Source organism: Macaca thibetana, chromosome 20 (assembly GCF_024542745.1).
Source record: "Macaca thibetana thibetana isolate TM-01 chromosome 20, ASM2454274v1, whole genome shotgun sequence".
Classification (NCBI taxonomy): Eukaryota; Metazoa; Chordata; class Mammalia; order Primates; family Cercopithecidae; genus Macaca; species Macaca thibetana.
Window position 1 is genome coordinate 31,626,844 of NC_065597.1, and position 15,191 is coordinate 31,642,034.

The 15,191-nt window shown below is 49.4% G+C and overlaps 1 protein-coding gene across 2 annotated transcripts in view; it reads left to right on the top strand.

Moving 5' to 3' along the window:
* Nucleotides 1–15,191, top strand: part of ZC3H18 (zinc finger CCCH-type containing 18) — a 69,061-nt gene that overhangs the window by 12,182 nt on the left and 41,688 nt on the right. Inside the window, exons 3-4 of one of the 2 annotated variants that reach the window (XM_050773610.1) lie at nt 6,642–6,726; nt 7,886–7,957. In XM_050773610.1, coding sequence (XP_050629567.1) covers nt 6,642–6,726; nt 7,886–7,957 — 157 coding nt within the window. The remainder of the gene's footprint in view (nt 1–6,641; nt 6,727–7,885; nt 7,958–15,191) is intronic. The other variant, XM_050773611.1, reaches the window with a different exon arrangement.

Below are 15,191 nucleotides of genomic sequence, written 5' to 3' on the forward strand. Positions count from 1 at the left end.
AGATGGGATCTCACTATGTTGCCCAGGCTGGTCTTGAACTCTTGACCTCGAGTGATCCGCCCACCTGGGCCTCCCAAAGTGCCAAGCCACTGCCCTGGCCTGATTTGTCATTCTTCTTCAGAAGCGCTTTCTCTTCTCTTGGCACATGTCCCTTTTAGATTTTGGGTCACTGGTACAGGTGAACTGATTCTGGGGTACACTTTCCTTGATTGGGACATCAATTTGTACAATAAGCCCTTGAAATTCATTGTCTAAACCACATAGCTTGTGCCTAAGGCCTTGAATCTGTGTGTGGTGTGCTGCCAGAACACCCTCAGATACAAGTATCTTCTAGAAGTGCCACTGGCCCACGTGGTGCGGAGGAAAGTTTCCAGGACCAGCTGCTTGCAGCACCTGACTCATTTGTGGTGTGGGTGAGGGTGTCCCTGACGCCAGCTTACCTTCAGTCACTGATCTCTTACCTGTTCAGGAAGCGGCATGGCAGACCAGCCGGGTGCAGCAGGCCTTGTGTTTCTGCTCCTGCCATCCCCCTGAAGAGTGTGTGGAGCCCACCCTGACCCACTCATGCCATGTGGCAGCCTCTCTTTTCTTTCTCCTACACGTCTAGTCCCTCCCCAGAGCCACCTTTCCTGCTGGGAGATGACAAGCTCCTTCCAGCCTGGGGGGCTCTGATTTGCCGTTACAGTTTAGAGGCCTGGCCTGGGTCTGTCCACCCGCTCTTGTGCTCACTCCGTGCTCTGTGTTTATGTCTGACTTATCATTTGGTTAGCAGACTTTCCGTCACCTGGAGCACACTGGCCCTTGGAAAGGGTAGGGTGCCCATTTTATTCCATTCTCCTCTTATTGAGGACCCCCTACATTTGTAGAGTGGCCTCCCAGCCAGCCAGCAGCACAGTGGACTGCGTCCCGCGTGGGTGGGCCACATGACTCCTGTCATCATTGGTAGCTCTCAGTCCACCTTTTGGAGCATTTTCTTTGCACATGGTCTTTAGTATTTTATCCTGTTCAAATAATCCAGCTTTCCTTTTTTTTTTTTCCCCCAGACAGAGTCTTGCTCTGTTGCCCAGGCTAGAGTGCAGTGGTGCAATATTGGCTCACTGCAACCTCTGCCTCCCGGGTTCAAGCATTCACCTGCCTCAGCCTCCCAGGTAGCTGGGATCACAGGCACCTGCCACCGCACCCGGCTGATTTTTTTTTTTTTTTTTTTGAGACGGAGTCTCGCTCTGTAGCCCAGGCTGGAGTGCAGTGGCCGGATCTCAGCTCACTGCAAGCTCCGCCTCCCGGGTTCATGCCATTCTCCTGCGTCAGCCTCCCGAGTAGCTGGGACTACAGGCGCCCACCACCTCGCCTGGCTAGTTTTTTGTATTTCTTAGTAGAGACAGGGTTTCACCGTGTTAGCCAGGATGGTCTCGATCTCCTGACCTTGTGATCCGCCCGTCTCAGCCTCCCAAAGTGCTGGGATTACAGGCTTGAGCCACCGCACCTGGCCACCCGGCTGATTTTTGTATTTTTAGTAGAGACAGGGTTTCACTGTCTTGGCCAGGCTGGTCTCGACGACCTGACCCTTGTGATCCACCTGCCTTTTATGTCTGGATCCATGAGCTTTTCTACAGAAGAGCTTCTCCAGCGAGCCTCGTGGCTGTGGGTTTCCTCTCCAAGTGGGGTTCTCTTCTGTGTCACTGATAAGGTGCCAAGCTCACCCATTCTATTGCCAAAGCCCAGGAAGCAGCGGCCTGTACCACACTTGGGAAAAGGGCCCCATAGCATCAGTAGTAGGCTCAGAGGCCTTCTGTGCCTCTTAGCGTGGTTAGTGTTCCGCATAGAAACGTGAAAACGCGCAGGCCACCGTTCTTACAGCGCTGAGGCCTCAGAAACTCTGAGAACTGAAACCTTTTCCTCACCTGGTAGCAGACCTGGCCCAAGCTGACGTGAGGCTGCTCATAGCTTCGTGCCTCCCCTGTTGTGGGAGGGGTCCCGAGACTTCTGCCCAGAATTGCTGTGTACCTCGCAGGCTACTGTTTCAGACCCAGAAATAGAGTGTTTCTGAATTCTCAGAAGACACTGACCCCACAGGCTTCAGATAAGGAATGATAGGCCTGTGTTTTCACCCCCATCCGATAGACAAGACGCCCAGGACTCAGGAGGTTATAGTTGGCCTGAGTGGCCGTGCCAGGTTGTGCCCGGGCTGGCTGCTCGGCTTCCTCTGGCACAGCAGCTGCACGCAGTGGCCCCCTTTCCTTTTCTGCCTTTGTACAGAAGCTCCAGTGTGAAATAACTGTTTTCTTGTTGTGTAAGTAATACATGTTCACAGGGTTCTTTTCTTTCTATCTAAGAAAGGAAAAGGCTGCACAAAGAAGAAAGCAAAAATCACCGGTGTCATTGCTCCGAGTTAATCCTGTTGAGCACATTACCAGTGAGGTGTTTCCTTTGAAATAGAGGACTCATGCACACTCGCAGAGTGCTTGCTGCTCATGCTTTCAGCGCAGTGCGCGTGGCCTCTCGGTGCAGCATTTTCCTTCAGCCCACAGCAGCCTGCTCTGGGGCACCTGCCCCGTTGTGTAGAGGGGAATGTGAGCTTTGCAGATCGGGTGACCTGTCCACACTCACAGTCACGACAGCCTGGACCTAGGATTTGAATCTGGGCCTTCTCCCCCACTGCATGTAAATTTTATAAAGGCTTTTAAAATTGGAGTAGATAATGCACTCAGCCTGGTGTCCTTTATGCACATGTGTATTTCCCCTGCGGTGAGGAAGCACCAGCAGGAGTGTGCCAGTATGGAAACCCAACCTCAGATGGGTGCACTGAGGCCTGTGTGCCTCCTTAGTCTCACCCTCAGCATCCACGTCAACTTGGCCTGTCCCAGGTGGTATGTGCTGAGAGCCCCACAGGCACCATCCATTTTTAAGCCAGTTTGCAGCTAGCTGGTCCACTCAGGCCCCCCTTGTCCTCTGCTTCCTACTCTCTGTGGCTCGGGTCACATGAGCAGAAGGCCATCAGCATGAGGGAAACCAGGAGGCCCGGAGTTCCTGCGTACCACACACCCAGTATGACAGTCTCAGATAACTTCAGCTCTGGGTCCCTGTCTTGAGTTTTCTTTGCATGATACTTATAACTTGTTTTAATTATCCATTGTTTAGTGATTTTTTTATTTATTTTGGGAGGTTGAGTATTTTGTTATTTACACATGTAGAGTAAGAATAAAAATTGAGCACGGAGGCCAGATGTGGTGGCTCACACCTTTAATCCCAGCACTTTGGGAGGCCAAGGTGGGCAGATCACCTGAGGTCAGGAGTTCAAGACCATCCTGGCCAACGTGGCAAAACCCCATCTCTACTAAAAATAACAAAAATAGCCAGGCGTGATATCGGGCACCTGTAATCCCAGCTACTCAGGAGGCTGAGGCAGGAGAATCGCTTGAACCTGGGATGTAGAGGTTGCAGTGAGCCAAGATCGTGCCACTGCACTGCACTCCAGCCTGGGCGACAGAGCAGGACTCTGTCTCCAAAAAAAAAAAAAAAGGCATGGTAACCATCCATTATTTATTTATTTATTTATTTATTTATTTTTTTTTTTTTTTTTTTTTTTGAGACGGAGTCTCGCTGTGTCTCCCAGGTTGGAGTGCAGTGGCGTGATCTCGGCTCACTGCAAGCTCCGCCTCCCAGGTTCACGCCATTCTCCCGCCTCAGCCTCCCAAGTAGCTGAGACTACAGGCGCCCGCCACCACGCCCGGCTAGTTTTTTTTTTGTATTTTTAGTAGAGACGGGGTTTCACCATGTTAGCCAGGATAGTCTCGATCTCCTGACCTCGTGATCCACCCGCCTCGGCCTCCCAAAGTGCTGGGATTACAGGCTTGAGACACCGCGCCCGGCCACCATCCATTATTTAAAAGACCATTGTGTTAATGGTGGTTACTTGAAAATTCACAATATTATATTGCTGAGTGATTGATGGATTATTTTTATTTGTTTGTTTGTTTAACTAAAAGAGGGGCCATAAGCCCAGCACACCAGTATGTACAGCCCCTGGTCCTTGCAGATGTAGAGGCTGGATGACTGGGGTCAGTGTGTAGACCCTAGTCTGTGTTCCTTGGGTTGAAATGATGTCTTGCGCCTTCACTATGCAACTGTAGTCTGTTTCCTGATCACTTGTAGTAGCTACAGGGTCCTTCCTCCAATCTTAAGGTGCTTACATTGTTCTTTTTTGCTTCTATGAATGTTAATGGTTACATCTTTGCAGAAACAGTGCTCTGTCTGGTCTAGTTTGTTTGCTGTTCATCCTGATGCAGAAAAGCCCTTCTCACCACCTCCACTCCTGCACACTCACTTCCAAGTGAGGCAGGCAGATTGGAATGGATTTGAACTTTCCAAATGAGTTTTGTTTTTCTCATGGGAACAAAGAATGTGTTCTTAACTTAGATTTGATCTTACGTAGAATACCATGTTAAGATTTTAGGGCAGTGCTCGTTACTGTAAGAATAGTAGTAAGAAGAAGACACAGGCCGGGCTCAGTGGCTCAAGCCTGTAATCCCAGCACTTTGGGAGGCCGAGGCGGGTGGATCACGAGGTCAGGAGATCGAGACCATCCTGGCTAACACGGTGAAACCCCGTCTCTACTAAAAAATACGAAAAACTAGCCGGGCGAGGTGGCGGGTGCCTGTAGTCCCAGCTACTCGGGAGGCTGAGGCAGGAGAATGGCGTGAACCTGGGAGGCGGAGCTTGCAGTGAGCCGAGATCTGGCCGCTGCACTCCAGCCTGGGCGGCAGAGTGAGACTCCGTCTCAAAAAAAAAAAAAAGACACAAACTAAAAGACCACAGAAGAGAGGCATGCTGTCAGTTGGCATAAATTAAACATGCCTTTTCTGATCATTTCTTTTTTTTTAATTGGTTATATTTGATCATTTCTTTAAAAAGTGATTCTGCTGGATCACTTAAGGGATATAACCCTCAGGAATCTGTTCTTTTCCTTATAAAATACTTTTTAATAACCAAGTATCTTTGAGCCAAAAAATGTTACAAATATTTCAGCTGTAAAAGTTTGGGTTATCATAAATCCAGGGCTTGGTTTCAGCATTTTTTCATTCAACAGATAATTATGGACTGTTTATTGTGAGCCAGATGCTGCCTGGACCCAGCAACTTGGTGGTGGGCCTGCCCTGTCAGACATGGGCCTGCTCTGGTGGGGCACAGGGTTCGGCCAGGCGAGTGGTGGTGTCATTAACAAAAGGATGCTCAGGTGTGGCTGCAACACCTGTAGGGCCTGGGGCTGCGAGGACCTGTCGTGGGGGGATCTCAGGGAAGACCACCCCAAGGAAGGGGGCTCAAGCTTCCGTCTGAAAGTGAGTTAAATAATCAGGAAGAGGAGAGGGAAGAACACGGTCAGACCTGGAATTGGGAATGGGCACTTCGCACTGTGAAGCGAGACCGGAGGAGTTGCGGAGGGAATGAGAGAAGCCCATTAGAAAGTAGTTTTTGGCCGGGCGCGGTGGCTCAAGCCTGTAATCCCAGCACTTTGGGAGGCCGAGACGGGCGGATCACGAGGTCAGGAGATCGAGACCATCCTGGCTAACACGGTGAAACCCCGTCTCTACTAAAAAAAATACAAAAAACTAGCTGGGCGAGGTGGCGGGCGCCTGTAGTCCCAGCTACTCGGGAGGCTGAGGCAGGAGAATGGCGCAAACCCAGGAGGCGGAGCTTGCAGTGAGCAGAGATCCGGCCACCGCACTCCAGCCTGGGTGACAGAGCGAGACTCCGTCTCAAAAAAAAAAAAAAAAAAAAAAAAGAAAGTAGTTTTTACCAGGCTGGGTGTGATGGGCAGGGGTGCAGAGTGCAGAAGACGGGGAGGGGATCAAGAGGGGCCGCATGGGACCAGGGAGATTGGTTACGCTAGGGCTGGCTGAAAGAGGCCCGGGTGGGGGTGATGAGTACTTCCATCCTGAGTGGTCTTGTGTCAGGGATGTCAGGTGGGCAGCTGGTGCCCACGTGGGCTGGGGTGGTGTCAGGAGGGGTCTCAGCTGCACGTCTGTGGGAACAGGCCCTGGGACAGTAGGTGGCTTGGGGAGAGCACCAAGCAAGGGTCAGGTTTGGCTGTGCATCCGGGTCCCTGCGGGTGAGGCCCAGCTTAGAGCTCCTGGGTTGTTCTAAGACTTGACAGCCAGGGTGAGGAGCTGGCTGAGGATGAGCCTCCAGGCGGGCCACTCTTGGCTGCTGGCATCACTGCCCCGAGGCACCCAACTCCTCCCCTCCCCAAGAATTGTAAGAGGAAGTTTGTGTTTAAGGGACATAAAATATTTTGTTCTCCAAATTTTATTTAAATGTTAACAGTTTTAAAACCCTGAGGTGTTACTATTTCCTGCCCAGAGTTGATAGTTAAGAGAAACGTCATGAGAGCTGCTCTGTAGAGTGCCCGTGTGCTGCACGGCGTTCCTCCTTGGTGTTGCGGCGGGACGCTTGGAGCTGCTGGGCGCGCTCTGATCTTTCCTGCTGTGCAGATCTGGGACCTAAGGTTTGGAAAATTGACGTGAATTCATTTCCTGTCACAATATCCAGGTCCCACACCAGGCTTCCTGCCCCTTCTGGTTTGGAGAAAGCAGTGCTGATTGATAGATGCCTCCCCCACGTTCAGATGGTGTTCTCTGTTTCAGGATGATGACCTGGAAGAAGGTGAAGTGAAGGACCCCAGTGACAGGAAGGTGAGACCTCGTCCCACCTGCCGGTTCTTCATGAAAGGTAACTGTCTGCGTGTGGGGCCTTCTCGCAGTCAGCTGGGGCCCCAGCTTCTGGGGCTGTGGTGCTGGCTCACCTTGGCGGGCCCTGCGCTGCTCAAGGCAGTTCTCTGGGCAAGACTGGCTAGGTGGTGGTAGTGGTGGCAGTGGCAATATTGATGGTAAACCATAGGCCCTTGTATTGGTGCTTTCATCACTTTAATGACTGCCTTGGTGGGAGCAGCCTGGTCATTCTCATTCTCACACTGGTGGCCCCAGACCCTTCCGATCGCAGCAGACCCATAACTACAATGCAGATGGCATCAGTCATTTTTCAAAGTGGTCCTTTTCATAAGGCCGAATGTTCTAGACACCAGAATTAGCATTTTCCCCACCTCTGTAGAGATGGCCCCTTTTCCTGTAAGATGTGTCCGAAGCGTTTGTTGGTGTGGAATGGATTTCGAAATGGCCAGAGATGGCCGCTGAAGGCAGCAGGGCTCTCTCCTGTAGAAGTAATGGTGTGAGTTCAGGAGCTGCAGCAGGGGGCGGTGTAAGAAAATCTTGTCAGAAAAATCTGGGCTAGGCCGGGCGCGGTGGCTCAAGCCTGTAATCCCAGCACTTTGGGAGGCCGAGACGGGCGGATCACTAGGTCAGGAGATCGAGACCATCCTGGCGAACACGGTGAAACCCCGTCTCTACTAAAAAATACAAAAAACTAGCCGGGCGAGGCGGCGGGCGCCTGTAGTCCCAGCTACTCGGGAGGCTGAGGCAGGAGAATGGCGTAAACCCGGGGGGCGGAGCTTGCAGTGAGCTGAGATCCGGCCACTGCACTCCAGCCCGGGCGACAGAGCCAGACTCCATCTCAAAAAAAAAAGAAAAATCTGGGCTAACCCATTTTAAAATGTGGCGGAACTCTTTAGCCTGATGATGTTAGGGCTTTTTGTTTCGCTGCTTAATGTCTTGGGGGATTCGGAAATGGAAATGAGAATTTCCAGCTTGTAAGGGTATCTTTGATGTGCAGCAGTAGTTTTGGTGTATTTCTTGTAATTGAGCGTTCCCCTTGGAGAGGTGGGAAGATGTTTTTCTCTCTCTCAATTTTGCTGTAAGCCCATAGATGACTTTGTCACTGCCAGCCTGTGTGTGCCGTCTAAAGCTCACAAGAGCTTCCTGTACTTCTTTTCCAGATGTTGTGACACCATTATCCACTCTTCTTCCACCAATATCCAATTCCATACCATTCAGAGGCCAGGTTAAAGGTACAAAATACGCTATATTCACTCTCTTCAGTACCTTAAAGTCCCCCTACTCCAGAGGCCAGACTTCCTTCTCCTGGATCCAGAACACAGCTGTGAAGCCAGAAGGAAAGGGGGTCTTTGAGGGGCAGAGAGCTGTTCGCAACCTCCTTAGAGGCACGTGAGCCAATCGAGCATCGGGGACAGACAGGACACACCCTTGAGGTGTGGCAGAGCCCCATCATTCAGAGGCAGGCTGTGCTCTTAGAGCAGCCGAGAACGCCCCTGTGCAAGAGATGACCTGATGATGTGGGGCTCATGGGAACCCCGGGTCAGGCTCGCTCCTATGGGTGTGTGCTTGCTTGGTTTTGCCAAGCAAAAACAGTTGACTCGCCCAAGTCACACATGCATGTGAGGGGCCCCCACTGGGGAAAGCCTGTGTGGGCAGTAGACTTTAGAGCCGTAGATTGTCACAGACACTGCTAAGAATGCAGAGAAATGTGCAGTAGATTTTGGAAAGTAAACTTACAATTTTTTAAAAGCTTTGGTATTTGCAGTGTCGGTATTTCAGAAAATTTAAATTTAAACAGACCTCTTTTTTATAATAGTGTGGGAATTAATGACATCAGTGTTGCAAATTTCTGTATGAAAGTGATGGAGAAAAATCTGTACACATGTATGTGTACACATTTGCAGTCATTTTGAATCAGCACCCATCACAGTGCAGTGCTCTGGTCTCTGGGTGGCAGTGTGACTCAGAAGCTTGGCCAGCCAGTCGGCATTGGCCTTAGGTTCCGACAGCAGGAGGCTGCAGCATCCACCAGGGCAGGGAGACTCTGGACCAGGAGCTCGGGGCTCACTGCTGAGCTAGTTCCAGAATTTAACAACAGAAGCACAAAACAGATGAAGAAAGATCGTTACTGGAACTCTTCATTCCCTTCACTGAGAGATGCCTGGATGAACACAGACAGGATCCTGTCTCCCTGCACATCACGTGGGTTGGTCAGAATTGGAAGGTGGTGCCCCCAAAGTTAGACTAAGTACTGAGTTTGGGTTTCAGTGAGTGAGACCATGTGGAAGGTTTCTACAGTCAAGAAATCAGTTTGAGACCAGCCTGGGCAACATAGTGAGACCTTGTCTCTACAAAAAATGAAAAATTAACAGGGCCTGGTGGCACGCACGTGTAGTCCAGCTACGTGGGGAGTAGGGGGTGGGTGCTGAGGGGGGCAGATCACTTGAGTCTGGGAGGTTGAGGCTGCAGTTGCGACATGATCGTGCCACTGTTCTCCAGGCTGGGCAACAATGAGACTGTCTCTTAAAAAAAAAAAAGAAAGCAGAAGCTAGATAAGGCAGCATTTTTGCGGCTTAATCAGGCGTTATCAATAACTCGTTTCAGAAGCATTTTTATTCTGTAGAGCGAGGTAATACGATGCAGAGGAAGTGGCTGATTCTTACCGTTTTCTAGATCATGTCTCCTGCTGCTGCTTTGTTGTGAGAAATTTGGACTTAAATGTTTCTGCCTACCTGCAGTTTTTATGAAATTGAAATTCATCAGTTTATGATCCCTCCAATAACAAGAAGTTATTTTAAAAACAAAATGAAGTTTGTTGTGTTGGCAAGGATATGGAGATGTTGGAGCCCTCATTCACTGCTGGTGAGAGGGTAAAACGGTGCAGCTGCTTCAGAAGATAGTTCCTCAGAAGCTGCTGGCTACTCACTGTATGACCCAGCAGTTCAACTCCAGGTATGCATCCAAGAGAAATGGACACGTGCATTTATGTGAAAGCTTGTGTGCGAATGTTCACAGCAGCATGACATGCAGTAACCAAAGAGAAGAAACCACCCAGGTACCCGACAACTGAGGAATGGATGAACAAGTGTGGCCTGTCCATGCACTGGAATGCTGCTTGGCCATAAAGGGAATGAAGCACTGGCTCACGCCACAATGTGGACAAACCTTGAAGACGTGCTGAGTGACAAAAGGGAGCACAGAAGGCCACAGGTCCACACAGACAGAAAGCAGATTGTGACTCATGCCACAATGTGGACAAGCTTTGAAGACACATGCTGAGTGACAGAAGGGAGCATAGAAGCCAGCAAATCCACAGAGACAGAAAGCAGATTGATTCATCATTGCCTGAGCTAGGTGTGGAGAGTAATAGCTAGTGAGTACAGAATTTCCTCTTTAGGGTGATGGAATGTTCTAGAACTAGCTAATGGTGATGCTTACACAACTTTGTGAATATACTGCAAACCAGTGAATCGTACACGTTAAATGGGAGTATTTTATGTTATGTGAATTGTATCAAAATTAGAAAATTATTTTCTTAGAAAAAAGTTGGTGGCTGGGTGTGGTAGCTCGTACCTGTAATCCTAGCACTTTGGGAAGCTGAGTTGGGAAGATCACTTGAGCCCAGGAGTTCAAGACCAGCCTGGGCAACATAACAAGAGCCCATCTTTCTTTTTTAGATTACTTGCAGAGATGGGGTCTCAGTATATTGCTCAGCCTGGTCTCAAATACTAGGCTCAAGCAGTCCTTCCACCTCAGCCTCCCAAGGTATGGGGATGACAGGCAGGAGCCACTACCCCGGCCTCTCCTAGCTTTATCTCTGTGACACGTTGTGATATAATCGCTTAGTGGACACGTTGAGATTTGTGACCAACTGACAACAGAATGCACTGGGAACACAACTCGCTCACATTTTAGAGATCGGGGCTTTGTTTGCGCCTGCCCAGCTCCACGGCACGTACACAACAACTGGAGCTGTAATTCTTCATGGACTGTTTTTACCTCTCATGGGCCTGAGTTGGATCATTGGACACAAAGTTGTGTCCACAGGGGAGTAAGTAGCACCTTCTTTAATCTGTGTCCCACTTTGGGTTTCTTTCTTTTTTTTTTTTTTTTGGGACGGAGTCTCACTCTGTCACCCAGGCTGGATGGAGTGCAATGGTGAGATCTCGGCTCATTGGAACCTCCACCTCCAGGGTTCAGACGATTCTCTCATCTCAGCCTCCCAAATAACTGCGATTACAGGCATCTGCCACCACCCCCAACCAATTTTTGTATTTTTAGCAGACATGGGGTTTCATCATGTTGGCCAGGCTGGTCTTGAACTTCAACCCTGACCTCAGGTGATCCCCTCGCCTCAGCCTCCGAAAGTGCTGGGATTGCAGGTGTGAGCCACCGCACCCGGCCCCTACTTTGGGTTTCTGATTTATCCCTCAGTGAACAAGCATCCCAGTCCATTTTTTGGGTCTGATCTCCTTGGCTCTGCTCCCCCCAGTTTTTTTAAATTGTGGTGGAATACCTTTTCGTTTTTTTTTTTTTTTTTTTTTGAGACAGAATCTCGCTGTCGCCCAGGCTGGAGTGCAGTGGCGCCATCTCGGCTCTCTGCAACCTCCACCTCCAGGGTTCAAGTGATTCTCCTGCCTCAGCCTCCTGAGTAATTGGGACTACAGGCACCTGCCACCACGCCCAGCTAATTTTTTTGTAGTTTTGGTAGAGATGGGGTTTCACCGTGTTAGCCAGGATGGTCTCAATCTCCTGACCTTGTGATCCACCTGCCTCAGCCTCCCAAAGTGCTGGGATTACAGGCGTGAGCCACCACACCTGGCTGGAATACCATTTTTTAAGTGTACGGTTCAGTGTTAATACATTCATGTTGCTGTGTCATAACCATCACCACCATCCATCTCCAGGACTTTTTCAGCTTACAGAACTCAAACTCTGTACCTGTGAAACGACTTCTCATTCCTCCCACCAGCCTCCTAGCACCTGCGGTGGTTTTGTCTCTGAATGCTGACTCTTCTAAGTACCACGTACAAGTGGAATCATACAGTATTTGTCCTTTTGTGACTGGTTTATTTTACTTAGCATAATGTCGTCAAGGTTCATCGGTCATCAGGATTTTTTTTTTTTTTTTTTTGGACAGGATCTCACTGTCACCCAGGCTGGAGTACAGTGACATGATCATGGCTTACTGCAGCCTTGACTTCCTGGGCTCAAGCCGTCCTCCTGCCTCAGCTTTCCACATGACTGGGACTACAGGCATGCCACTTTGCCCAGCTAACTTTATTATTTGTAGAGACAGGGTCCCACTGTGTTATGCAAGCTGATCTTAAACTCCTGGGCTTAAGGGATCCTTCTGCCCCTGCCTCCCTGCCTCCCAAAGTGCTGGGATTAGAGGTGTGAGCCACCATGCCTGGCCTTCTTCCTTTTTAAGATTGGATAATAAGTGCAGTAGCTGATGCCTGTAATCACAGCACTTTGGGAGGCCGAGGCGGGTGGATCACTCGAGGAGTTGGAGACCAGCCTGCTCAGCATGGCGAAACGCTGTCTATACTAAAAATACAAAATTAGCTGGACGTGGTAGAGCATGCCTGTAATTCCAGCTGCTCAGGAGGCCAAGGCAGGAGAATCACTTGAACCCAGGAGGCAGAGGTTGCAGTGAGCCGAGATCACACCACTGCACTTCAGCCTGGGTGTCGGAATGAGACTTGGTTTCACAAAAAAAAAAAAATCTGACCTCTATTTCTTAGTGTGGAGAAGCGGCGTGGGGTGTATCCTCATCTGTGGATGGACACTTGGGTGGCTTCCACCTCCAGGCAATTGTGAGTAGAGCTGCTGTGAACATGGGCGTAAAAGTCTCTCTCCAGACCCTGCTTTCAGTTCGTTCGCGAGCAGCCTGGCAGTGGAGTTGTGGACGACGTGGTGGTTGTGTGTTTCATCTTTCGAGGAGCCGCCAGGCTGTTTTCCACAGTGGCTCTGCCGTTGGACTTTCCCAGCAGCAGCGTGGAGGTGTCCAGTTTCTCCACGTCCTCACCAGTACTCTGTTCTGTTTTTTTGGTAGTAGCCATTCCAGTGGTGGGAGGTAACACCTTCCTGGCTTTTGATCTGCCTTCCCTGAAGGTTTGTGCCGAGCTGTCTGTTTTCATGTGCTCGGTAGCTCATTTGTCCTGGGTCTGCCTTGAAGAAACGTCTTTTGCTCAGTTTTGAATCCTTGCAAAACTGTGTTTAAAGCAGCAGGTCTGAGTGTTGTCTGTGAACCCCTGGGAGTCCTTGAGACCCTTTCAGGGGACCCTGAGGTCAAAACTATATTTATTTATTTTTATTTTATTTTATTTTATTTTACTTTTTTGAGACAGTCTGCCTCTGTTGCCCAGGCTGGAGTGCAGTGGTATGATCTCAGCTCACTGCGACCTCCGCCTCCCGGGTTCAAGCTATTCTCCTGCCTCAACCTCCTGAGTAGCTGAGATTATAGGCACAGGCCACCATGCCTGGCTAATTTTTGTAATTTGGTAGTGGCTAAATTTTGTGTTTCAGTTGGTCAGGCTGGTCTCGAACTCCTGACCTCAAATGATCCGCCCACCTCGGCCTCCCATGCCACTTTACTTCATGTCTGTGCTGTAGTAGTAAGAATTGTAATTTAATTAAATCTTACACTTGAGTACAGATGTTTTATTTATTATTATTTATAAGGTCTTTTAAAAAAACTTTACTAAAGTAATATTTATGTGCCATGAAATTGACCCATTTTAAGTATACAGTTCCATGATTTTATAAGTACATCCCTATGATAAAATATAATTTATAAATTAGGCACAGTAAGAGATTAACAGCAATAGCCAATCATAAAATAGAGCAGTTGCAATAAAAATGTGATCATGGTCTCTCAGAAGAGCTCACTTTACTGCACTCAGCCATCTGATGACGTGAGATGAAACGCTCGCATGATGACACGGAGGCCTTGCCATGTGGCATTGGGCTCCTCGTGATCTCCTGCCGATGCGTCAGGAGGAAGGTCATCTGCCCCCAGTGATCGTGGGTCACAGCCACAGTGAGCACAGCACCACCGTGCTCCCAACGGTTGTTGGTGGCCAAGAGGGCTGCTAGATGACTAGTGGGCAGTTAGCATCGTTGACAGCGTGGATCTGCTGGACAAAGGGAGGATTCGTGTCCCAGGTGGGACAGAGGAGGTCGGCACAAGATTTCATCTTGCTACTCAACACAGACATCATTTAAAATTTAGGAATTATTTTTGGAATTGTCTAATATTTTCAGACCACAGGTAACTGAAATTGTGGAAAGCCAGAAAGCAGAGGAGGGGTCCTACTGTGCATGTCTCTCAGTACTCAGCATGGCGGAGTGGCAGCGCCGGTAGAGCCCCTGCCAGCACTCAAGTCCAGCGGCCTCAAAGGGCAGCACGTGCAAGGCTTGAGCTGCGGCTGACCCTGTGCGCTCTCCGTGGAGCACACATTCATGACGAAGACTGGCAGACATGCCGGGGCATGCAGGTCCGGGTCCTGGCAGGAACAAAGTGAGCCCGCGGCTTCAAGGGGAACAACGGACAGTGTTAGCAGTATTAAAATTGAAGCTTTCAGTTGAAAATTGGTTTGTGTGCTCACCAGCTTCTCGGTGAGTCAGGACTTTCTCAGGTGACCATTGCAGGATGTCACAGAATCATGCCTTTGTAAAAGACCCATTCAAAGTTCAAGATAGACCAATGGATTTCAGAGAAGCCAAGCTGGGAAAGGGTGGTGATAGGATTCGATTGCAGCTCACTGTAAGGAGCCTTCCCATGCTGAGTGTGGTGTCAGGAAGAAGCTCTCAGCACATCTGAAAAGGCTTTTAGATGCCCCTCCCTTTCTAGCTGAGTCTCTAAGTGGGTCTGTAATGTCCTCTCCTGCTTCAGCCACAGCAGCCCTTCATGGCCGATCACACACAGATGGGAGGCCGGGGGTTTTCCGGGGTCAGCATTCAAGGGAGTCGCAAAAAGGCAAAGAATGCCACTCCTCTCACCAAGTATTTTAAACTAGTTTCATAAATATTGGTTACTATCTATCGGATACCTTGTTGTTGTTCAATAATGAGTTATCTTTAAAGGCCTTTCTCAATTTCTAATACCATTATACACGTCAATAGAAATGACCCATGTGAACCAAGGAAACGGAATGGATATTTACCGTATTCAAAATCAGAAGAGACATTTAAAGATATTTCATGTGGGCTGTGCTGGAGCGGGAGCTGAGCCTCACTTCCTGCCGTCTCTGTTTAGTTTCTGGATTTTCCACGTTTCCTGTCTGTTTCCCTGATCCAGTTTGGGTTTGTTGCTGCTGAGCATGCAGGTTCCCTTTCTGTAGTTACATTGTTCAGTAAAAAAAAACGAGGCTCAACACAGAGCATGATTTATATTCTCAGGTAAAAGGGGGAATGATTGGTGGATGGAGCCCCAGTATATTCATAACTGCCTCTGGCAAT